Source organism: Lineus longissimus, chromosome 16 (genome assembly GCF_910592395.1).
Source record: "Lineus longissimus chromosome 16, tnLinLong1.2, whole genome shotgun sequence".
Lineage (NCBI taxonomy): Eukaryota > Metazoa > Nemertea > Pilidiophora > Heteronemertea > Lineidae > Lineus > Lineus longissimus.
The window spans coordinates 2258651-2283633 of NC_088323.1; the positions used below are offsets into that span (position 1 = coordinate 2258651).

A 24983-nucleotide genomic window follows, 5' to 3' on the forward strand; every position below is an offset into this window, starting at 1 on the left:
CCTATTTGAAGGAAGGATTTGATCTTACCCCCCTAATTGAAGGGAGTCTTGGATCCCTACCCCGAGGATTGTGTTTGATACCTTGGTGATAGCAGGCTGTGTTTCCTCTTCATCATCATCAAGGGCTTCCTGAGCAACATGTCTAAGGTGGGTCTGCACTTCTGGAGCAGCAAAGTTCACATCCCCATCAGGATCTTCATGGAAATGCATAACGTGTTCCTGAACATCATCTCCTTGCTGCTGAGGATCCTCAGAAGACCCAGGGAAGGAAAACATGAGAAAATATACCCCTATTTTCAGTTTTTGAAGGGAAAATAGCAGCAATAACACCCCTATTTTATTGATTTTTCGGGGATTTTTCCCCGAAACAAGAGTGAAAATTAACCCCCTTTTCCCGAAAAATCGGGAACGCGCCTGCGGCCCCCTTGACTATGGAAGGGGGGGGGGGGGGGGGGGGCCGGGAATTTATAAAATCTGCATTTCGTAGAATCGTCGTGAGGGATAGATACCGCTCTGGAACCCGCAGGTTCTAGAACCGTGAGCGACAGATCTCGTGAGGGATAGAAGTTCCAAAAAAATCCGTTAAGTGACGCCACTGTCGCATATTGACATGTTTTTTGGAGTTTCTGAAACCTGGAGCGCTACTTAATCGCTGTTAATAGGCGGCTAACAAGAAAGTACGCATTTATACTGTTGTTGCCGACGTATGTGTACACTGAACTTGGGATGTGCGTCGGCCCCGTGTTGAAATGCCGTCCAGTGCCAGTTGATGCGTTTTTCGCTGATTTGTGCAAAATTCAACATATCTCAAAAGTTCAATGGTTGACCCTCGATTTTTTTTTGATTTTTGTGTAGCGTAAGCAACTGTCTTTCATGGGAGAATGGTCTCTGTAAGAATTATTCAGGAAGAAATGTATAATATTTGGGTTTTTTCGTGATTGTCCGGCCCAATTGGCAACATTGCCCTTTGGGATGGGGAACAGAGCTCGGAGCAAATGCGACGCTTATGATTTATTTAAAGAAATAAAATGCCCGATTTAACATCCTGCAGAATCAGGGGAAGCGGGCGTTTCCAGTGATATACAACACAAATGGTTTGTAATCATGCATTAACTTTGGAAACGCATTTTAAAATAGATGTTACGTCCTGTTAATGGGGCACGTCATCATCGCGTTCATTTGGGAAAAACTCCGTAACGAGACCTCATGTCGTTACTATTTTTAGAAAAATGTCCGAACCAAAGGCTAGGAAAGATAGACCAACTTGCCAAACCCATTTTGTATGTTTGAGGTAGGCCCTTACGTTTAGTTAATCTTTAGCTCAAAACAAGGCGCATACGTACTGCGAAAGTAACATAATATATAAAGCATCAATGTGGATAACGAAGGACTTGTTTATTTTGATGTATTTGAGTGGTTTTGAATAGATATGACCAACTTCTCCATTGATTTTCTTGTCCGACAATGCGACATATGAATGCCGGTGGTGCCAAGCGGGAACTGTGTTCATTGTGTCCGAAAATTGATACTTATAATAATATAGATCGTAGTAGTAGTAGTAGTACCTCTTGCATTGTCACACACTTAAGAATTCAGTATAGTCTGGTGCATCGACATTATGCCCTAACGCTGTTACTAGCAAAATCCCTCTGATCTGAGACTGAGACGAGTGAACTTGCTGTCCCAAATTTTTTATAAGCTTGGCACTTGTTGTGACAGGACAAATACCATAGTAATTCGTAGGATAGGGTAGTGGAAACAAATTTTTTCTACTTGTAGGAATCTCTGGAAAGTCTGAAAAATGCCGTCGTCACCACCGAGATCTGTTGTCAGTATGAGGGAGCGATCACCTATGCGCGATCGTGATCGTGATAAAGGCAGAACGGGTTATGACAGCCACGGAAGTCGGTAAGACACATGCTGTAACAATATCATTTGTGATTTTTTAAGAACTACAGGAAAAATCTATAGTTCTCTCAAGCTAGGTGTAGGTCTGTGTTATCGCCTCTGCTCCGCCTGGCTCTGCATTCAGCCTCAGTTTTTCCTATCCATGTTTGTATGTAGCTAGATTTTGAGATTCAAATTCCGTACATTTGTCACATAACATACATACCATTGGAATATGACAGTTTCATATCCCTCTCACCCTCAATCTATTTATGGTTTGCTTGCAGACGCAGGAGCAGAAGTCGTGAGCGTGACCGACCGAGACGTCGCAGTCGTAGTCGTGAACGACACAGGAGTCGTAGCCGAGACCGAGATCGCAATCGCCAGAGAGACCGCAACAGGGACACTGATAGGAAGAAGAGAAAAGAGAGTGAAAAAACAAAGAAAGAAGTAAAGGAAGAGGAGGAGGAAGAGGCTAAGAAGGAAAAGAGAGTTCCCCTTTCTCTTGAGGAAATGATTGCAAAGAGGAAAGCTGAACAAGACGCGTTGAGCAAGCCTAAGTTTCTCACCAAGGAGGAGCGCGCAGCTGAGGCCATCAAGCGACGCCAAGAGGTCATCGAAGACAAGAGAAGACAACAGGATGAGGAAAAACAAAAACAAATGGAGTTTCTGCGAGCGGCCAAAGATGTTGATTTGCATACTGGTTATAATGTTGGATATATGAGACGGGAGAGAGAGATGAGGGAGAGGGAAAGAGAGAGGGATAGGGATCGACGTGGGGATTTGAAGCGAGATGGAAGTGAGCAGAAGTCTGATAGAGATCGGGAGCGTGAGGAGGAGGCTATAAAGGTAATAATAATAATTAATAATAATTTATTATATTAAAAGTGCTTTTGAATGAAAATCATTTGCAAAGCACTGTACAATTTAAAAAACAACACATAGTAAAAGAGAAAAATTGTACATAGAGATTAAAACATTCATAGAGATTAAAACATTTAGGTGCTGGTGTCGAAGTGTTCAATAAAAAGGTGAGTTTTAAGATGTTTTTTGACACCACCATTTCACAATGCGCGGCGCCATGAAAGACTGTCCTGTTTAGTCAGCGGGGAAAGTCCAGCGTTTGGATTTTTTCTTGTTCTACAGAAATCAGAACTTTTTAGAACATGCCAGACAGACAGTCTGTTTTTTGTCATGAAGTATATATCATTCTAGTTTAGTTTGAGGACTGCCTGGCATCAATTAAAGAATCACTGACGACTTATTTTAATTTCAGGAGCGCTACCTTGGAATTGTAAAAAAGAAACGCAGAGTTCGGAAACTGAATGACAGGAAGTTTGTCTTCGACTGGGATGCTGGTGAAGACACGTCCGTTGATTATAATCCCATCTACAAGGAAAGACATGAGGTGCAGTTCTTGGGGCGGGGACATCTGGCTGGGATCGACATCAAACAGCAGAAAAAAGAACAGGGCAAATTCTATGGTGAAATGTTGGAACGGCGAAGAACAGAGGCAGAGAAAGAACAAGAAAAGTATGACATTTTTAGCCCACCTTCGAATCCTAATGCGGTAATCATTAAAATTTGGTATGCGTATTAAGGTTGACCACAAAATTTAAAAAATAATAATTAGCAAATTTGCCAACTTATGTCCACTTTGTGCTTGTTTAGGCAGTCAATCAAATCTTCCATTTTTCAGGAAACGTCTGAAGAATGTAGCAAAACGAGAAGCGAAAGAAAAATACGACGACCGTCACTGGACTGATAAAAAGGCGGAAGAAATGACAGAGCGTGATTGGCGAATCTTTAGAGAAGATTACAACATCTCAACAAAAGGCGGGAACATTCCCGCACCCATTCGCAACTGGAAAGAAGCATCATTCCCCAAGGAACTTATTGATACCATCGACAAGATCGGTTATAAAGTAGGTGTTTTTGTTTTATGCGTCCAAAATCGGTATATTCCCTCGTATAGGGTGTTACATAAAGTCTCCTGGTCCTTATGTGTGTCTTCATCAGCATGTGGCATTATCGTTTCCACATCCACTGTTTGCAACCATGTTATAACTTTTTCCACCTTAATTGGCTGTGGAAAATGCTTTTTCAAAAAGTACACTATGCTGCAAACCTCGATCCAGGGGCTTTATTTTCCTGTTCGTAAAAGTTAATTGTTGAAATATCTTTCCTTCAGGAACCGACTCCGATCCAGAGACAAGCTATTCCCATTGGTCTACAGAATCGTGACATCATTGGTGTGGCTGAGACTGGCAGTGGTAAAACTGCCGCCTTCCTCATTCCGTTGTTAGTCTGGATCCAGTCGCTGCCAAAAATAGAAAGGTTTGTTGTTTGTTTTCATCCTTTTTCCTCAGGGGTCTCCAGTTTCCTCCTTCTTTATATTTCAAACATCTAGCTCCATGAAAATCTCCTGTTCACAGTCTTGTTTTGTTTGTTTGATTCAGATTAGAAGATGCAGACATGGGACCATACGCAATCATTCTCTCACCAACTCGTGAGTTGGCACAACAAATCGAAGAAGAGACGCTCAAATTTGGCAAATATCTGGATATCAGGACCGTAGCAGTGATTGGTGGTATCTCTCGGGAGGAACAGGGATTAAAACTGCGGCAAGGATGTGAGATCGTGATCGCCACGCCAGGTCGTCTGATTGATGTGCTCGAGAATCGTTACCTCGTGTTGGCACAGTGTACATATGTAGTCATGGACGAGGTAGGGCAATCCCTTGAGTCTCGAGCATCCATTTGACTCCTGGACCAGATTTTACCTGTAATTTTGCAAAAAAAATGTCTTGTCCTGTGGTCTACTTGATCAAATAAGCCAAAAGCTATAGTTTTGTTTCTCAAAGTGTTGTCTTGGATTCAGTCACTTCTTCCTCTTCTTCTTCTGTGTCTGGAGTCTCTTGCTCGATTCCATGTGATACCACTGCTGTGTCTTGTTTTCTTAATTCAGACATTTTCTTACCTATCATAGGCTGATCGTATGATTGACATGGGTTTTGAACCAGACGTCCAGAAAATCTTGGAGTACCTCCCCGTCACGAATATGAAGCCTGATACTGACGACGCTGAGAATGATAAGATTATGATGGCCAACTTTGGTACAAAGAAAAAATTCCGACAGGTACGTTTTGCTTCCTTAACGAGACAAGAAAAAAATATTCGGCAGTTGAAGGGTTAACCAATATCTAAAAGTGGTAATTGTTATTTCAGACTGTCATGTTCACTGCCACTATGCCCCCTTTGGTTGAGCGCCTGGCAAGGAACTACTTGCGACGTCCAGCGGTGGTATACATTGGCTCAATGGGTAAACCGACTGAGAGAACTGAACAGATCGTCTACATGGTCGGTGAGAATGAGAAGAGGTAAGGCATCAATTCATCTTATATTCTCTGCTTGTAAGATTGTGTTTGCAACTTCCTTGCTGTCCACATTGGTTTAAGGAATTGATACCTCACTGTTGCTATGGTTTGTCTCACCAAAACTGCAAAGGTGGAGCTAAAATGTTGCCCAAAATTTGCGTTAGTTTTGGCCAACATTTTAGCGCCACCCTCACTCATTCAGGTTCCTCACTCTTTCATTTCTATGATTTCAGGAAGAAGTTATTGGGCATCCTGCAACAAGGGATCGATCCTCCTGTTATCATCTTCGTCAACCAGAAGAAGGGAGCAGACATCTTGGCTAAATCACTTGAGAAAATGGGTGTAAGTAAAATGAACTCGAGGCTCCTTATTGTGAGGGTTTGGACTTCAATTCTTCAATACTGAGCCATTTGGGGAAACCAGTGTAAAAGGAAATTTAGTCCCCTCTTGTTGAATAAGTCCTACAGTATTTTGCAATGTTTATTTTCAGCATAATGCTGCCACTCTCCACGGTGGCAAAGGACAAGAACAGAGAGAGTTTGCTTTAGCAAGTTTGAAGGACGGTTCCAAGGACATCTTGGTTGCTACAGATGTTGCTGGGCGTGGTATTGATATCAAGGACGTGTCACTGGTCATCAATTATGATATGGCGAAAAATATCGAAGGTACAGTTATGACCTCTCTATTAGTGAGACCTTTGGTACTGACGATTACTGTCTTTGTAGAGATATGTACTGATTACAGAAGTTAAAGTTAGTCAAAATAACCAATTGGGACCAAAATCTGTACTCTTTATTGAGAGGGTGTCCTGCTATTGACAAAGGAGTTCTCTAAGGGTCTCACCAAATTCTTGCCACTATTTCAGATTACACCCATCGTATTGGTCGCACTGGACGCGCGGGCAAAACAGGTATTGCCATATCATTCCTGACGAAGGATGACAGTAGCGTGTATTACGATCTCAAGCAGACGATTCTAGAAAGTCCTGTCTCGCACTGCCCACCAGAACTGGCCAATCATCCAGATGCTCAGCATAAGGGCGGCTCGATGCAAGGCAAGAAGAAGGGTCATGACGGTTTCAAAAAGCACGACGGCTTTAAGAAACACGATGGATTTAAGAAGCATGATGGAGGTTTCAAAGGGAAGGGAAAGATGTGATGAGTTTTGGAGACGTCTCTGAGAAGTACAGATTGGTGAAGAACGAGGAACACGTTAGCTCGGTTGAGCAGATTTCGTGTATCACTTCACGGAGAAGATTTTGAGGATATGACTTTGTGCATTTCTCTTAAGTGCTTCGGCCAGAGGCGTAGTCAGTTGCAGAATTACTTTTGAGAAAAGGGCAACGTTTGTTATGTTAATGAAGAACAAAACTGTCTTGGCAGGTACATGAATGTACATGTATGCTGTAGCTTTGAGTGAGGAGTGCCACACGAAGATGTATGAACTGATGTGCTAGTAGATTTGTTTTTTTAAAGGGGACTGTAGGTAGCATCGGGCTAGCCTACCTACTGCTAGATCAGTAATCTCCAAGTGATTCTACCCATATACAGTCAGTAATCAAGACATTTTACAGTAAAATTGGCTTCTTGAAAAGAGAATTGATAGAATCCTGAGAGTCACACTGATCATGTGTAAGTGTATGCAGTGCATGCATCACAATACAAATCAAAGTGTTTGCTGTACATTTATCAAACTGTATTCATATCCATGCCCGCTACTTTATTGTAATAAATGCTAGTAAAAGTAACGTACTACACTTGTTTATTTTATTCTTGTCCGAAATATAATCAAGTCCCATCCAGCCTTGCCCATATTCTCCACTCCATAGATCAAGTATGGAGCTGGTGTCATTCTGGGAGACCAGTGGCATAGTGGAGTCCCATGCTTATAATCAGGAGCTTGGGGGTTGGATTCATTGAGAGATCGTCAGTCACTTCACCCTACTTGCTTCTCTCCTTCCAGGAGTAAAGGTACCTACGTAGCTGGCCGAGAAAACAAAATATAACTACTTGTTGTGAGCACCATAGCTGCAGACTGGTCTTGTAATACTCCTAGACCCTGAAGTAACGGCCACCATGTTGACTAAAGACCAGAGGGAGGCCTGCATTAAACCCATAGGGGGCCAAGAAAGGAATCTAAAAGCAGACGGAATGTAAACATCTTTGGTTAATAGTCCCTTCTAGATGGGGTGTCCCCATCCCATGCACTCTGTTCATGTCTTGTTTATCTGAATGCTCAACTAAAGGAGTCCACTGATGTACAAAATGTAGCAGCCACTTCCAATTCACCAGTGGGTTCAGAGAGGGATATGAGAAGCAATCCCTTCCCCTCACTGGACATGGTTGCCTTTGTTTCAACTTTTCGCATACATAGGACTGGACAGCCAGGAGCACCCCGTGGAATCAGCTGCACCCTAGCTCCTTAGTGGTACTGGCATAGCCTCATCACAATGAGAAAGCTCTCAGTTCGCTGTAAGGTCCATGCAAGGGCCTCGCTGAGAGGTGGTCTTCAGTTGGTGGCTGGAGAGGTGGTTGGCCATGAGAGATTGGAGATGCTCAGAGAGGGTGCAGCCGCTTCAATGGATCAGTCTTCTTATGGGAGACACAATATTGGACATGACATCAGTCCTGTCAAAGCAGCCGTGCATGGACAACAGTAAAACTAGTTATTGGGTGAACAGGGGCATTTCCAGGAGTTTAGTCACAGCCTGTTGAGCACTGAACTCTGCTGTAGCACATCATCTGGTCATGAAGGTTACCAGAGGTTCTGCCTCTCCGAACAGGTATAGCGGCATTGGACTGGAATGTGTGCGACAGTATTACTTCAGCCAAGATATAATAAGACAGAAGATATAATTTTTCTCGAGAATTTATTATCATAAACAATCTGGGTCTGCTGAGCACAGAACTGGTGACAGGTCACATCATGCCATTGACTAATCATGTCATTGGCAGAGTTGGGTTTAACACATCAAAACAACACAGGATATTAGTTTTTGGAGAGGTTGTCCTCTCTTCTGGACGGATCATATTAAGACAGCTTTTCATAGCTAACACAGAACAGCATCAACAGACTAGATTCAAGGCTGACCTCGGCCTTTGAGACGACGCATCAAGCCCATGCCACTGCGTATCAAGCCCAAGTTGAACATATCTCAGTCTATCAGAGGCCCTAGTCTACGTCGTAACCTCCCATAATCCTTGTAGCGTGAATCCCTCCTTGAGTTTCTCGATGGCGAGTCCGAGCTCCTCCGAATAGACAGGATCTCTGTCTTGGTCCTTATCTCCATCAGCAAAGTAAGCCTGGAGAGCAAGAGAGGGATACTTTAGTTGTCTTTCATTACAGAATGTGTATATTTTACCCGAAAATGGGATTAGTATTGACATTAGCGTTGACATTAACCGTTACCAAAATCTATGTTTACACAAACCATAATTGACAACTTACAGCAAAGGCATCACTTTGTTCGGCAGACGACTCGATCTCCACATCATCATAAACCGTCTCCACCGTCAGCGCCTCCAGACTCTCGGGCTTTTCCTCCGTCTCAAACTCCACGCCAAAGATCGGGCAAGCGCTGTACACTCGATGAAGGCTCTGGATCTCCTTACAAGCTTCAGAGAGCTTTTCTGGGGGATCAACACGGAACCCTAAAACATACCCTCCACTCTGAAATTGGGAGAATACAGAGTTATAGTATATGTCATATGTCTTAGTACAACCTGTTTTTTTCTTCACCAATGTCCCTTCTCTTGGACAAATTCCTAGGCAAGGACACTCAGGTGCAATGAAGCTGTTAAATCATATCAATCATTTGGTTCAATTCCGGGACATTGTAGTAATATCTACAGATCTTGGGGCACAACATCTACTCTTGCACTGGTTTCTTACCTGCTGAGAGCTTTCAATGACAAGCGCCAGGCCAAACTTCGAGTCCCTGATTTTCACTGATTTCTGAAATAATAGGAAATATTTCATAGGTTTTGGCAAATGATGTCGCAAAGATGGCATGGATCTCAAAGGACGTGATTGTTGTTGCCACTGTCGTTTTACCTGGTGTGTGATTTTTCTGATATAAAAACAGACCTATTGACCTCACAAGCCCCGAGTTGAGTCGTAGAGTCTCTACGCCATCAGCCAATCAGATTTCAAAGCAGCATTTGGCTCCATGGGCAGCTGCTATGGAAGCATGATGTCGTTGTTACTTACTATTTGTAGATAAGGAATGCTGACATTGAACGTCTCATTCATGTTGGCATGCCAAACAACTCGCACATTTGTGATGAAAAATGTCCCCAAGTTCCCCTGAAATTATCAAATGAGACAAAATTTGTAAGCGAATTTTGCCAACATACATATAAAAGAAAATCTTAACATTCACGAAATCTGCGAAAAAATGCCAGGGAAACTCTGGTGTTGTTACAGTCGTATTAGTTTACCTGATCACTCGAGAGATTCCACGCTCCGTTTATCTGATCATAAATTTGTTCCTGTGGGAGCAGACGGAGGGTTCTGTTGGCGATGAGAGCGCCACGCAGCTTGAGTTCTCGATACATCTTGGACGTCTCGTATGCTCGGTGGACGGCGATGACTGATGTGAACAATCTTGGGGTGCCGGGAATCTGGAGTGAAAAATTGTGCTTCTAGAAACAAGGTATATGACATTGATGTAGCAAGTCATAATCTTGTCCAATATGATTTGGTGGTCATTAGTTAGTTCTATTCTATGTACAGATGATCATGGGTTCGACTCGCGGTCACTGCTGTTGCATCTTTGTATCCTTGAGCAAGACACTAAATTGCTTCATCCTTCTATTGAGATGTTAAACCAAAGTTCCTTGTACCTGGTGCCTTTGTGATGGCAGGTGTAAGACTTTACCAAGTGAGAAACATGAGTTGTGCCAACTTACCAAGTTTGTAAAGATAAACTCAAACCTTGTGTTGTTACATTTTGTCAAAACATACAGAGCCTCTGAATTACCACGAATTTTCTGAAACAAGACACAGAATTAATTGATGAAACGAGTGAAAATTGCTAGATTTGTATCATTTTCTTGAGAATCTTAGGCCAAAATAGTTTCATCTGCTTGGTTTACTATACAGGTTCTTCTATCACAAGCAAGTTTGAAAACAATTTCCATCTGAATACAGCCTAGCATGAAATACTTGAAAACATCAAAAAGCCTCTAAAGCCTATTCATCTTACTTACCGACTGTGCTGTTTTCGTAGATATGTTAAGGACGCAATTATAACCAATAGCTGTAAGTCAACAAAGATTTGATTGATAAAAATTTGATCTTAACATGTTCTAAGGGACTGTACATGTACAAGCAAAGGCATGTTGAAGCCAAAAGAGAACTTACATTTTATTTCTATCACAGGGAAATTGGTCACTGACACATTTCGTCTTTGGTTTTCGCCATTGTCATAATTTAAACTTAAAACTTTGACCAGCGACAAACTTATCACCCAGAGTAAAACTTCGACTCACATAAATTAACCCTCATCATGCTGTGTGAGTGCCAGATCAGACGGAGATTCGTGATCATCAATCGTCCTCGGTCACCATTGTTGCCTTTCGTGTCCTCGATGGCTTCCAGTTTGTCGATCATTTTTTCACCAGGTCGCATCCGCATTTGACTGAAATGAAGAGAGATGCACATATTAGAAAAGAGAGACCTCCATCAGAATAAGCTTTATCTCAGGAGAGAAAACTATGATGGCGTTTGCGTCGTTTTGACTTCGAAGCCTTTAGTGACAAACTGCTAAAGGGGGATGAGGATAATTGAATAAGTACATCCATTGTCCATCTCTCTTACATGGTTAGCAGCACTCTGTTACATTTAAAATTCATCATAACTAGGTCAGATCATATTTGAACTTGACAAAAGTTAATTTTGAATTCCGCACTTCAATGCTTGTTACATTTTTAGTCAAACTTGGTCTTCTTCAGCTTCACATGTATTCATAGCACTGTGGAAACTTGTCTAAATGACATGACTGAGAACTACTGCAATACATGCATCTAGTCTCAAGCACCTAAATCTTAATGCATCATTTATGCCTATACAGCAGATAAAAAATAGGATGAAGCAAATGCTTGTTATGTTAGTACGGTAGTTTGGAAGTCGGATGAAATGCATTTGAAATTGAAATTAACTGCATTCTGATGTTCGTTACAACATAACAATTTTCAAAAGATTTTTTAATAGACGTGATAAAATTTTGATACTAGAATAGAAGGCAATCAAACCTGCATTAGTAAACAAATGAGAAGGAAATATAATCATGTTAGTAAACAGGCGATTTTAGTACAGTACACAGATGATTTTAGTACGGTACACAGGCAGAAGATTTTAGTACAGTACACAGGCAGAAGATTTTAGTACAGTACACAGAATATGGTTTTTCAATCAATTCAATGTACTCACAATGCAGAGATATCGATCTTAATATCACGGTCCTGCCAAGGTACTCTAAGGTACTCAGTGCTTTCGTCATATGAAGCCATGATTTTATTTTCAAGATATAAATTTGAAGTGGAGAAGTGTTCAACTACAGTAACCTAAAACACACAGGATACAGTCTCAGAAGAAAGCTAAGCAAACAAGTACATGTAATTGTAAACATGTCTTGTCAATGTCAATAGTGGTTGAAATCATAACATGCAACTAGCCTGCAGTAAAGAGAGAGTGGTCATTTACAAACATAGCTTAGAATTAAAGGAGGACTGTCTTGAGGTAATGCCAGCTTGGTACTCATAAGTTTATATAGCACTGCTGCATAGGAAGCATTTCTGGGATACACCACAAGATGTAGGCAAGTGTTCTCTTTAATGATCTGTGAACCAAGTCGAGTGCATACATGTTTATCTGCCAATACCGTGCCAATGCCATGCCCCTAACATAGGAAGTATGTAACTGTTAAAGTAAACATGTAAGTGCCAACTTGGAACCTTACCTGGGATTGATGTCAAAGCGGATGTCACGATCTTCCCAGATGGCATCAAATGTCATTCTCTGTCAGTTTGAAATGGAAACCTCGTACTCTTCTTGAAGTAAATGAATAGAAGACAACAGACACTGCAGGGTTACTGGACTGGAACAAATTAGAATTTGATTAGGTTTACAGGATACGTCAGTAATTCATGAGGACAATGTGAGATTGATTGACATTGTCATTGCGCGTATACAATCTCCAATAGCCCTTAGTGAAAAAGACGATTCAGAGCCATAACATTAACAAATAAAATGTGCGCAGTCTGACTGTGACTCCGAGTCAGAACACATCAGATAGACAGAAGGCTTGAGCCGGCATCGGACAATGCCATAAGCCACTCTGACCCTTTGTTACAGGTGAAACGCACGACTGATCAGTGCCGAAACAAACTTCTTCGAAAAGGTCGATGCAATGTCATCGTCGGTGGAGATGTGACCTTCCTTCAGTTCAGTTTTTCAGAATTTTTTCATTGACATTTTGATTTTTTGGGGTGAAGGATCGACAACCCAAATACAATAGATGGTGGATAATCAAGAGCTAAGTTGTCAACACCACATATGACAAATTGTGGAAGCTATGTTAGTTTGCAAGCCAGGAAAAGGGTGTTTTCTTTTTTTTTACTTCGATTTGTTGACAAATTCCAGAAATTGGAACTCTTTAACTGGACAGAAAATGGAGGTATAAATGTATGGATTTTGTAACAATTCACTGAAGATGTAACAGTTAAGAGACAAACCAAAAAAATGTACAAGATGTATCACTCCTTATTTTATTTTATAATTGTGAAATCTTTGAACATTCAAACATTTATTGAGTACCAAATGGTTGTCAACATTTCCTTGATATGCAGATAATCTCCATGATGTGTGTAAATTTTGGAGACGAAATCATAAATTTATTTTGTAGAGAATACATATTACTCGAACGTGACGTACCCAGGTTAGAACTCGATCGAACCTGTACAAATATATAATGAATTGTGGGTAATTTTTGCAAAGAAAACATAAATTTCTGTGGCCTTTTTGTGGCCAAATAACTCGGATTTTGAAACATCGCAACGCTTTATTCATATTTAGGTATGTGTGACTTATAGTTGAAATACTAAAGAATATTTCAAATGCGGTAAAAGCTGCTACAGCAGACAATTCAACCCGATTTTGACCATCTCATTTCGTCTCCATCGCATACATGTATACTGTAGGGCCTATCATGTCAATACATTGCAATATCATGGGTCAATGTCAATTTCAGTTTTCACTTGACACTGCCGTTAAAATTATGTTTTCCGCCACACACTGGGACCCCTGGCTGGCCTAGGCAAACATGCTAAACAGCCCAAGCAAGTACATTGTAGAAGAAGTAGCCTAGAAGTTTTTTTTGCACACCTACCCCAATGACTGTGGATGTAGGGCCCCACTAGGGGGCAGCACACAATGACACAGTTATTGGGTGATATGAATAAAGACCAGCAAATGCTTTTATCTAAAACTCCATGTACATTTACACTAGGCCTTCCTGTACAAAATTGTAGTAAAAGCATTTACTTGTCTTTATTCATATCGCCCATTGTGTTAAGTACTTGCATGACATGTGATATGTAAATAGCAATAGCGAACGCTTGAGTGACAGGTGTCTAGAATATTCCAATTCTAGCGCATTCTGCATATTCAATTACATTTAACACTGTGTGGATTATAACGAAAAGATCAATAGAATGTACTTTTTGCATTCATGACCAGATTGTCAATTTCTCTAATTCAGGATAAAATCTCACAAAACCAGCACAATGGGCGAGTATTATGACACACTCGGAGTGCCCAGAAATGCATCTGAAACAGAAATCAAAAAGGCGTAAGTATAAAACTAAGTGTAAGATTGTATGTTGTACATGTACATGAAATGTAATGGCTCGTGTTGCTATGCAATGGCAACCAATTGATGTATGAATTTGGTAACTTTTTGTCAGGTTTTTGATTTTTGCTAGTACACTTGATTGATGAGTGATTAGAATACAAGAAATAATTTGAAAATACCTGACGAAATGTTTTTTTAACTTGAGGTTTGGTGCCTTATGCTATGCAGTTTAAAAGATAAATTATCTCGAGAATGATGTCGAGTGTTTTTTTCCAGCTACCGTAAAATGGCCCTCAAGTGGCATCCAGACAAAAACCCAGATAATAAAGAAAATGCCGAGAAGAGGTTCAAAGAAGTGTCTGAGGCGTACGAGGTTTTATCGGATAGTAAGTGTAACAATGATTTTGCCAGATTAGTAGTCCACAATTCAGTCCAATTATGAATTATATTATTTTACATGTAAATGTCAGTCAGGTTAATTGGTCGATATAATTTGTCCATGAACTATTTATTATTGGGCCAAGTTCTTCATCATATAAGCATCTCCAGAATTGTTTTATTTGCCTTCTGCCTGTGCCTCAAAATTTCAAGGCCCTGTAATAAGAAATAATTTTCATGGAATGATTCTCCATGAAGACCTTGCATCATGTCATACTGAGTTCAGAGTATGACCTACATTTCTCATTGTTATCTATTCTGACAGAATGACAGGTCTTATTCCAGTTTCACTTTTCAAATGTGCTTCTGGCAGATAAAGTTAACGCTTTCATTCAGGCTAAAATTCTTTGGTCGTTGCTTTGTTCCGTCAAATCTAACACGGCACATGCAACTCGATTGCGCCATCTGCCATCTGTATCAGGATAAAAAACTTGAAACCCCGCGAGCAAAATGAGGCCCTGTATGATACATTGCAATCGAGGTTTGTTTGTTAGAATTTGTCAATCATTCTCAAACTTTTTAAAAATACAAGTAGTTTTCACTTTAGAAATTGTTTTATTTCTCACTCTTTGCGATTTCCAGAAAGTAAACGTGAGATCTATGATCGTTATGGTAAAGAAGGACTCTTGAGCCAGGGTGGAGTGCAGCCAGATTTTAATTCACAATTTGGCGGCATGAGTGACTTTGACCATTTTGGTGGCTTTGGTGGCTTTAGTAGTCACAGCCATGGCTTCAGGTTCAGGGACCCAGAGGATGTGTTTAGGGAATTCTTCGCTCACGATCCATTTGCGGACTTTGACAACATGTTTAGATCTCCTTTTGAACGTAAGTTTGATCAGAATGCATCTTTTTGTTTTAGCATGGTTGGTAAATACAGTAGTAAGTTTGTGAGCAAAATCTTGCATGTGATTGAGCACTGCCTCGGGAGTGTAGTTTAGCAGTTGATTTTAGGTTTCATGTCTATGAAGGCCGAGGAAAACCCACCCTGAGTCACCAAATGATTTTGAGAAAAAAAACCTTCAAAAACAATAGAAATACACTTTTAATGACAACAATTGGAGCAGTGAAGTAGGTAAATTGTCAGTCCCGGAGGAGGTGTGTCCTTGGATCCACTGTCCTTGGTATGGGTGTCTTTGCTATGTCCTGTAGCTCACGGAGCACTCGACAATCAAAACCAGCATGACGGTTATTCTATGGTTATTGTTTGCTTTTCAGAACCACGACGAAGACAACCACAGTCTGTCCACCGACGTGACCGAGGTGTACAACAACAACAACAACAACAACAAGGGGCCATGAGAAACAATAACTCGGTTTTCCAAGCTTCGTTTGGTGGTTTCCCAAGTTTTGGATTTTCACATTCATTTTTTACGGATGACCCGTTTTCTGACTTTGATTCCGGGTAAGATCACATTTTTAGTACTTTTACCACTTAAATGTAAAAAGTAACAATGACATGATCACATCAGCTGTTTCACATCCTGACTAACCAGTGTTTTATATCAGCTCATTTTCAAGTTATAAACCTCTGACTGATCTCGTAATGTCAACCTGTTTATATTCAGCGCTGCACATGCAGCTCGATTGCGTCATATATGACCGCTGGAGTGAAAATGTAGCCCTGTTCTGTGTATCATACTTAGAAATGTTGCAATTTAGGTGTGTTTGGAATGCAAATCTTTGTTGGGATGTTGTTAAGTCTGAAGTCATAGTTAACTCCCCAAGGTGTCCGAAAGAATGCAGACTGCATCCTGGTCTAGTGCTTCTAACTAATTGATCCTGACCTGGGCAGGAGTCGATTCTTCCAGTACGCTCTCCTGTATGATTCCTGGCCAATTTTCATGGAATCATTCCAGCGCTGTTCTCACTGGGATACAGGCAGGCAGGTGCCAGTTCATGCGATGAAAGTTTCAATGGTTGTTTAGAGTAGATGGACGAGTTATTGCCATCCGTCAGTCGTCTGTCCGTCAAACAATTCAAATGTACTTTCTTGGGGTGCTAGGCAGCCATCTTTGAAAAAGACTGGATTTGATGATTGTTTATCACAGGTTCATGCCATTACCGCCTGTGTCTGTGATGACCACCTTGGTGAGAAATGTCTGATGCGATATTTTTTGCAGGTCGCTGCTACTAAAATCTAGAGTTTGTGGGGTGCTTTTAAGATTATAGATGTGTGCTTTTAACAATAACAATACATGAACTATTATCATAGGTACCAAGTTTATTTCTTCAGAATCAATTCTTGATGTTGTTTGAAAATTCTGTCAAGGATTGCACCTGGCTCGGGTCTACATGCACCTGTAGTAGGAAAAGCAAACATTCATAAAACACATCTTCGTTTAGTTTCTTTACGATCTCACTCAGGAGAATTATGGCAACCCATCTAGTGAACTTTTTTCTTGCCATGTGATGTGTAGAACCATCCACAGAATCAGTTTTACCTGTAAAGTTTGTTTATTTTGGTGTCGCTTCTAATTAAAGGGCCAGCCAGATTTGGCTTACCGTAACTCAGACGCTCTTTACTTCCGAACTCCTATTTCTTATGTCGGGCACCAGAAGGCCCATTGTACCCGATATTTCACAAGCCGGTGGCCAACCAACCGCCCACATGGGAAAGAGCTACCAACAAGGCTTAGCCAAACCTTTGATTATTCTGAACTTGCTCTTCCCTAGAGATGCCAGCAGGAAAATCGCTTTTAATCTGAATTTTTCATTTCTTATTAACTTAATTGTATTTCCAGCTTCCCAATTCCACTTTAATTGCACAATGCTCGATACCATAGCAACGAAAGATTTAACGCCTGCTCAATTATCAATCCTCGCCATTTTATTGTTTTCATGCTACTCTTAGTCTTACTCTACTGGCGTTAGAAACCGTTAACCCCTTGGGGTAGGTTGTCATGAGTTGTGTATTAAAAATTGAAAGCTCTTTACTTTACAATACATATGACACGTATGATTTTGATACAGCCACCAGATGGAATTGTTGATAGGGCTTTTATAATTTTTTATCAAAATAATCGAAAAAATTTTCAAAACATTCTTTCCAGTCCTTCTGTGGCGACGCACCAACAATCGAGGCCACAGCGTCGTCATCGCATAAGGGTACACCATAGCACTGCGCCGAGCCCCTCGAGCCCCTCACTGCTCTCAGCTTTCTTCAATGACCCTTTCTCGGGCGGTCGAAGCACCTCGGGTCGAGGGGGCTCCCCATTTGGGTAAAATCTCTCAATTTATTGTGCCTGCTCTTCAAAAACTTTACTAAACATATTTTCCTGTGGATAAATTCCTAATGCCTCCTTCTTAAATCTGTTTACTTTTACTCTAGAAAACTACATGTAGATACTTAATGTCAATTCTGGTGGCATGCTGTTATACTGGTCTGTCTATAATTAGATTGATTGAAAAATTGAACAAAAATTTCCCTTTTTTCCAAACGTTTCTCTCAAATTTCAATAATAATGCTCATCCCAGTACTTTCAACATATTGGGGACAAATATTGGAATTAATGGAAAGGAAAATTTTTGTAAACGTTTTTCACAATGTTCTTGCTTCTGCATTCTTTCCACCTCACCTACTCATTTTTACTGTAAATCAATGAAGATGTCTAATAATCTCTAGTCTATCATTTACAGCCCACGATACTCACAATTAAAATTATTTCTCATTCTGTTGCTGTTCAGGGTTTCATTTTTTGTATGAAATACCTCACTAAAAATAAGCTCTATTTCCCTTTTTTGCTTCAACTCCTTGGTAATCTATCCGGTATGATATGTTTCCCACGGAAAAGTCTAAAACTAAAATTCGATGGGATGATTCTGACTAATAATATTGTTGTTTTGTAGACTGGTAGTTTGATATTGTGTACTGTTGACTCATCAAATGATTCTAATCTTTGTTCTATCCTGTTTTTATTGACTGGTACTAAAATCTGTGATCTACTTGCCAAAATCTAACAAGTTGTTTAAAAATTCAGTCTTACCCAATAATTACCTTTTGAGGGTGATATCCCATTCAAGGGAGAAGAAAATTCATATTGCCTGAAAAAAACAGCTGTATTTTCTTAATCTCCTGAAAACCACCAATTTCCAAGATGCCACTGGAGATGAAGATAAGCTGTCACAGTCACAGACTTGAGAGATACACCACGTAGTGTAGCATGTATAGGCTATTATTCTGACACTCACCACGAACGAAGCAGGAAAATTATAGATAAACCGCCCTTATCAGGGGATCCATGAGTCTGTAGCCAGTTGTACAGGAGCAATCAATGAGATATGCAAAGGATTCAGGCTGGCTTTACGCTAAGGCATTCAGTGTAGCGGCACCAGCCTGACAGTGAAGCCGCTGGTTGTAGCTGTACTAGCCAAGCTACATTAGTGCACTGGTGGCATAAACTTAGGATCAAATATGTTTTTGAATTTGAATTTCCCTAATGTTGTTTGACCTGTGAATATGATGTTGAAGGATGAACTAGTTACCAAAGCAGGCTTCGAACCCACAGTGTTAGGATTACAAGTCGTCCATCAATCACTACCACGTGCCACTCAGATCATATCAGGTTTTATGATCTGAAACTATTAAATGTAACATGATGGGTGAACCTGTTGTCGACTTTAGGCCTCTAAAAGCTTATCACCAAGGTCAGATTGAGGCGCTGGGTAGATTTATTGTGGGGGCCAGGATTTTTAAAAAAAGAACACACTTGACTAGCATGGTGTTCTTCTGAGTTTATTTAAAGGTCACTGCCACTCTTTTTAGCTTACCTGGGAGTTTATTTCCGTCTTTGTGTGGGTGGTGAAATAGTTTTTGAGGGTGTTTAGGGGGAGCCTGTAAGTAGCAGGTGGGGTGTGCTACTTGAACATGCTACATGCATGTTCCATATCAATTTCTAAAATATGATAGATTTCTAAAATTACGCTACAAAAATTTGGTCCCATCAATAGCACTCAGTTATTGAAAGCAAATTAGGCTCCGAACAACCTATTTTGTACCAGAACTATATATCACCTCAAATTAGTCAAGTTGTGCAAACACACTTTCATGATGAGTAATGGATGAATAATCGGCCATAGAAGTAATCGCTACCGACAATGTTATTAGGTCTGTAACATGTTCTGTTTCTAGATAATTGGTTGTTTGTGTTCTAGTGGATTCCAGTTATTAACCCCCTTTGAGGGACGCTCCATTGCCAGAAATGCGGTGCACTGTAAGAAAAATATGAAATTGACTTGTGTGCTGTTATTTTTTCGAAGTTTGCTGCCACTGCCGAAACCGGTTACCGTTGGTTTCGCTATGATTCAAAAAGTCAAAGGGTTAATGTGTATCAATGTTGCAGATTACTACCAGCCTCCTGGGATACGATTGATTTAGATTCGATAGTCAATGGATCGTTCTTTAAATGCCAGAATCAATGCTGAAATGTTATCTGATGATACGTAAATACGTCAGTTTCATTAGAGACGTCACTCGGGCGAGGTCTTGCCAAGGCTTTCATTGCATCAGTGAACTGAACACTCCCTCACCACCACAATAACGTCGTGCTCAAGGAATTTTCGAGAAAATTCAAGATTTAAATGTCTTGATCATGAAATGTTTAATGCCATATGTATACTCATTTCACAAAACAGATTATTAATCTCATGGTATTTAGACAGAATTTTCTCGAAGTCTGTCGCATATTTTAACCTTTGTTTAAAATGACAACCCCCAGAGGCCTGTTTACCACAGAGACAATGTCAACATTATTCTAGATTTGCACGAGGTGAATTATTTCTTTCCTGAATCTACACTGTTTGGTTCCATGTGGGTTCAATTCACCTGAATGAGAGAGTCAAATGACGACAAGTTCAAACGGCCCAAAAAAATGTCTGTATTTGTTGTTGTATTTGATGACAAACATGACGAAGTGTTGACAGATTTTAGTAAAATGAAGGGGAAAATGAGATGTGTATTCCTTATGTTCACATCCTGGGAGACTGGTGATTGTCTGTAACATTGATATGTATATCAATGAGATGATATCTCATCTGACTGGAGTCTGAGTTGTATAAAGCTATTAAAGAGATAAGCTCAAAATGAATGATATTTACTACAGTCTTGGTCCAGATGAGGAGTATACTCATGACTTTTGAGAAATATTGGAAACTAAACCACCTGGCTGAATCCAGCTATATCAACATCCTGTGAAGTTCATGCTGGTTCAGATACTAGGCCTACAGTCATGGTGACCTCAGCAGTCAAACATTACCTGGTGGTCAGCTGGAAAAGCAAGAATACTTATCAGGTCAATCAGTGGTCAGATATGGTGGAGAAATTCCAACCCGTGTGATAAGCCGGATTTCCTGAAGGTCATAGATCGGGCCTGAAATATACCTGCTTCTATGCCGTCTAACTATCCTCGGAATTTCTTAAGCACAGTGCAAAAGAGCAATTTTCATCATAGTGGCATGCAATATTTATCATGTGCAATGAAATTTCCAGTCTGCACAGGGCATTGCAAGTGTCTGTGGCAAGAAGCGGTCATTGTTGCATGTTGAGTAAAAATATCCAAACTAGCGATAACCAGCTTTGCCTGCACACTAGGAGTCTTTTATTGCAGTAGGAGGGGAAAGGTCTGTTATCAAGGCAGCAATGCATAACTTCAGATTCCTATGTGATACGGTACTGAAATATAATCTATTTGTCTCTTTTTTATCATTCAGGTTTCAACAATCATTTAGTTCATCATTCGGTGGTCAACAATCTGGAGGTGGTAACTTCAGGTCTACATCGAGGTCAACAAAAATAATTGGTGGTAAAAAGGTGGTTACGACAAAGTAAGTACAGGTAGCCTATTCATATGTTCATGAAGAGCATGCTTTTCAGTGACTCCTTGACCTGTCCCTAGCTTTGTGGGGAAAAAGCAGCTCGGAAGAACAACCAAATGTATCAACAGATCGGGAGTGACTGTCTTGAAGTGATCCCCTGGAGGTTGTGTGAGTTTTAATGGGGCTGGGGGGCTATAGGCAGGAGCCTCTTCTCCTTGAATCCAATTTCAATTTCTCTCTACTTTCAGGGTGGTAGAAAATGGTAAAGAGACAGTGACGGTGGAAGAGGATGGCATCGTCAAGTCGCGGCATGTCAATGGACAACCCGAGGCGCTCGCATACTGATCCTAAGCGCCATCTTTGAGCGAAAAACAAGACTCTTTTAACACATTGAATATATCATATCATGAGGTATATCAAAAACCATACGATAACTGGTCTGGAGAGAGTACTAATGATCAACACAGACGGAGAAAAATACATGGGATAATGGAACACATTTAGAATGATTTCACCCTGAAACTTTTACTTCAATAGAAGGCTTTTGGAAATAATGATAAATTCGGTTTTTCCTTTGAGGAAAATGTGTGCTGAAGATTTACATATTTATTGACTGGAATATCGTTAGATTTCAAAATTGTTTATTGGATTACAAATTATGATTATTTGATTACAAGTTATAAATACACAGTGGCTTATTTACGTGTGTACGGAGGGTGCATGTGATGCCCCGCTAGGCGCTGTCCACACGAAAACATGTCTGGTGTTTTATACAAGTTAACCAATTTGATATTGAAATGTCTAAGGTGAAGATAAGTGGCTCAAGCCAGCACAATGAAACTTGCCACTGGTGTTGTTGTTTTGGATCCAAATGTTCTCATTTTAGACAGCATTTTGGACAGCAAATTAACAGCAAATAAGACAATTCTAATTTGGATTTAAAAAGGACCTCTGACTTGACTTCATTAAACTGGTCGAAGGTTGCATTGGTGCTTGGCTGATGGAGGGATCAACCTGGAGCAAATATTGTAAAATGGGTGACGGGGCTGTTTTAGGTTTATGGGTTTTGAAAGGAAATCGTTAAGGATACACTCAACAAGTTCAGTGACTTCGAGGATGTGGTCAGGCGCACTATTTTAATGCTTTGCTGGTTTTTTAGCTTGCTTTAGACATATCAAATTTAGTCAGGGTGATTGCAGCCAAAGCTTAGGAGTGGTATTTAGTTCAGCTGATCAACGCTGTTAAACTGGCTGATCTTATATTACCCACATACCGACAGGAATCATGGGGCATTATTGGAGTGGATTTGCTTGGCTGGTCACAATTGTCACCCACATAAAAGCGTGAACAAATCTATGGTTTGGCCACATGTTGAAATCAGAAGCCAGGGAAGGCACTGTACTGGAAAACGGTTTTGAAGGTTGTGTCCAAATGTATAAAGGAAAGCCAGACAGACAGATATGATATTTTGCGATACATGCTGTATATTGTATATTTTCTTATTTATCTTAGTTTTTGTAGTATTGCCTCTTTTTGTTGTGGTTTGAGGCGTTTGCTGTAAACGAAGCTTTCCCCTGCCATAATCGGACCTTGGTCTGCGAACCTTCAACTTGTCGTATTTTTCGCCAGCAGTGTATTTTGGAGCAGTTTGCGATTGCAAATCGTTAACAAATCATCGGTCCTGGTGATTTGTCAACCATTTGCAGACAAAAAGGCAGATTTTTTGGTGGAAATGCCTAATATCTTGTGCCATTAGTGGGGGTTGTAGTGACTACTTCACAGAGACTCCTCTCTCTTTGTCTGTAGTACTATGCCCCAAGCCTCTTTGGCCAGACTTGAAAAGGGGGGAAATGTTCTGCTAGTTCAGACATGTTCTGAGTTTCTGTGAAGTTTGCACACAGCTTCAGGAAATAAGGACTTAGTATTTTCACCCTTGTATGACCAGAGAGAGTGAAGTACTGTCTCCTCTTGTACTGTGTTCCCTTGGAATGCATTACTCGTAATGTACATACATGTACAATACAATGGGTGGTTTGGGTTCAGCTTGACATTCTACACTTCATGTTTCACACCTTAAAGGGTGAATATATTTGGTTGCTATCCATGGCAACTTCTTTGAAACATCAGGGTTTCTTCCATCGGGGGGAGGGAGGGGGAGTACCCCTTTGTGTGTGCTTACAAAAATGGGTTATACATGTACCATCTAAAGATGAATGTTGTATAAGTATGTCATGACCTACTAGTCTTTTTATGGTATTATGATACAAACTGATCATTATTATGCAAAAGTTTCGTTCTGGAGTTAAGTTGTTCAAGAACTTGCAGTGTTACGGGTTTCAGAAAGCAAAAAATATTGATGTTGTAATGTTGAAAAAGTGTATTGATAACAAAGGAGGAAGATAGTTATATTCGACCGTTGCAATTATTGATTTGCTTGGTCCTGTTGATTTGTAAATTTGGCCATAATCACGGTGGATGAATATTTAAGGTATTGAGTTTACCTTACAATAAGAAATAAGGCCCTCCTATTAAAGTGTTGGCTTTGTTAAGGACTTACTCCACTATATCCGGAAACTGGTGTGGTTTGTTGTTGCGATGAAATTTCAAATGCAAAAATGGCAAACTACTAAGGTTTTGTTAGTGGAATACAAGTAAGTAAGCTACATGTAGGCTAGCCGTACAATGAACTAGTCTTTGTCAGCTTCATCCTTGTGGTCTTTTCATCTCGAGGCTAACGCATATTCATTTAAGGTTATACAATACCATTATCCACCGTGATAACAAACTCGAATTAAATTATCAAGATCTGTATAATCTGCATACTTGTTTTTGCAATTCTAGCGATATAAATTGACATTTAGCAGTAAAAGTAGGATATTTATTTTGTTATCCTGGAGAAAAGGGTAATATTGAATGGTTTTCGTAATGTTTTGGTGAATGTGAAGCTTTTGAAGTGTTTATCAAACCCTCGGGTTGAGGGTATACGGGACATTTTCAAAATACACTATTGCCAAAAAAGGATTCAAAGGCCTGGTCGTGGATGATGTTATGTTTTTGGATCGACTGTAGTTAGCCTAGATCTCCCTACATTATGGAATCGTGAGAGATTTTTAATGAGGAAAAGTGGTAGTGAGGTACGTTTGAATCGTGATGTATAAAACGGCACTGTTTTATTTATTATGCTGCTTTTGTCTTGTCTCGTTTGGATTTCTGTAAATAAATCATGTTGATAAAAAAATCAGTTGTTCTTGTAAAATATGATTATGTCAGAGGCCTCTGTGAATCTTATGTGCATGGCCATTTGTCGCGCCGAGTGACAGCCCATCCTTATATATGCAGATATGATTCTGTCCCCGAGTCACAACCTGTCATATTATGTCTCAAGAAGGAATCTGCAGACCCGATTCTGTCTCTGAATCACAACCAGTCATGGTATGCTCAGGGGAGGAATCTGTGGATATGATTATGTTCCCAAGTCACAGGTGGCTACTTTATGCCTCGAGGAGGAATCTTTGGTTGTGATTTTGTCCCAGAGTCACAACTGCCATGTTGTGCCTCAAGTTGAAATCTCTGGATCTCATTCTGACATCCGGTCACAACCTGTCATATTGTCTCTCA

General features: G+C 40.3%; 3 protein-coding genes across 8 annotated transcripts; 2 read left to right on the forward strand and 1 right to left on the reverse strand.

Moving 5' to 3' along the window:
* The first annotated feature begins 682 nt into the window (after window positions 1-682).
* Window positions 683-7001, forward strand: LOC135500654 (probable ATP-dependent RNA helicase DDX23). Of its 4 annotated transcripts, none has more exons than XM_064792239.1 (12): window positions 683-704; window positions 1780-1908; window positions 2175-2736; window positions 3164-3420; window positions 3587-3812; window positions 4079-4224; window positions 4347-4614; window positions 4876-5025; window positions 5115-5266; window positions 5497-5605; window positions 5754-5928; window positions 6129-7001. In XM_064792239.1, exons 2-12 carry the CDS (start codon window positions 1802-1804, stop codon window positions 6419-6421), a joined length of 2445 nt encoding a protein of 814 aa, XP_064648309.1. In that variant the 5' UTR covers window positions 683-704; window positions 1780-1801; the 3' UTR covers window positions 6422-7001. The 4 variants fall into 4 exon arrangements, with proteins under 4 accessions (XP_064648309.1, XP_064648306.1, XP_064648308.1 ...); XM_064792236.1 differs by lacking the exon at window positions 683-704 and adding an exon at window positions 1027-1291; XM_064792238.1 differs by lacking the exon at window positions 683-704 and adding an exon at window positions 1027-1280.
* Window positions 7002-8319: 1318 nt separating this feature from the next.
* Window positions 8320-12930, reverse strand: LOC135500091 (Bardet-Biedl syndrome 5 protein homolog). 2 transcript variants are annotated; one of them, XM_064791255.1, is made up of 10 exons: window positions 12885-12930; window positions 12225-12362; window positions 10756-10904; window positions 10474-10523; window positions 10174-10254; window positions 9703-9885; window positions 9473-9568; window positions 9155-9217; window positions 8711-8932; window positions 8320-8565 (listed from the first exon to the last, which is right to left on the reverse strand). In XM_064791255.1, exons 2-10 carry the CDS (start codon window positions 12278-12280, stop codon window positions 8440-8442), a joined length of 1026 nt encoding a protein of 341 aa, XP_064647325.1. In that variant the 5' UTR covers window positions 12281-12362; window positions 12885-12930; the 3' UTR covers window positions 8320-8439. The 2 variants fall into 2 exon arrangements, with proteins under 2 accessions (XP_064647325.1, XP_064647327.1); XM_064791257.1 differs by lacking the exon at window positions 12885-12930 and having other exon boundaries at window positions 12225-12874.
* A 320-nt stretch (window positions 12931-13250) lies between these two features.
* On the forward strand, window positions 13251-24597 carry LOC135500092 (dnaJ homolog subfamily B member 6-like). 2 transcript variants are annotated; one of them, XM_064791259.1, is made up of 8 exons: window positions 13255-13339; window positions 14025-14114; window positions 14394-14503; window positions 15138-15380; window positions 15771-15957; window positions 17606-17773; window positions 21261-21374; window positions 21614-24597. In XM_064791259.1, the coding sequence occupies exons 2-8, from the start codon at window positions 14050-14052 to the stop codon at window positions 21708-21710; spliced, it is 984 nt and encodes a 327-aa protein (XP_064647329.1). In that variant the 5' UTR covers window positions 13255-13339; window positions 14025-14049; the 3' UTR covers window positions 21711-24597. The 2 variants fall into 2 exon arrangements, with proteins under 2 accessions (XP_064647328.1, XP_064647329.1); XM_064791258.1 differs by lacking the exon at window positions 17606-17773 and having other exon boundaries at window positions 13251-13339.
* Window positions 24598-24983: the final 386 nt, after the last annotated feature.

Excerpts from the sequence above, each read along its gene's own strand:
- LOC135500654 (XM_064792239.1), top strand. The coding sequence starts at position 1,802 with ATGCCGTCGTCACCACCGAGATCTGTTGTCAGTATGAGGGAGCGATCA. Across the intron at positions 1,909-2,174 it reads TATGACAGCCACGGAAGTCG|ACGCAGGAGCAGAAGTCGTG; the intron begins GTAAGACACATG and ends GTTTGCTTGCAG. Across the intron at positions 5,929-6,128 it reads TATGGCGAAAAATATCGAAG|ATTACACCCATCGTATTGGT; the intron begins GTACAGTTATGA and ends CCACTATTTCAG.
- LOC135500092 (XM_064791259.1), top strand. The coding sequence starts at position 14,050 with ATGGGCGAGTATTATGACACACTCGGAGTGCCCAGAAATGCATCTGAA. Across the intron at positions 14,504-15,137 it reads GTACGAGGTTTTATCGGATA|AAAGTAAACGTGAGATCTAT; the intron begins GTAAGTGTAACA and ends TGCGATTTCCAG. Across the intron at positions 15,381-15,770 it reads GTTTAGATCTCCTTTTGAAC|AACCACGACGAAGACAACCA; the intron begins GTAAGTTTGATC and ends TTTGCTTTTCAG.
- LOC135500091 (XM_064791255.1), bottom strand. The coding sequence starts at position 12,280 with ATGACATTTGATGCCATCTGGGAAGATCGTGACATCCGCTTTGACATC. Across the intron at positions 10,905-12,224 it reads CGCTTTGACATCAATCCCAG|TCAAATGCGGATGCGACCTG; the intron begins GTAAGGTTCCAA and ends TCTTCATTTCAG. Across the intron at positions 9,886-10,173 it reads AGTTTATCTTTACAAACTTG|ATTCCCGGCACCCCAAGATT; the intron begins GTAAGTTGGCAC and ends TTTTCACTCCAG.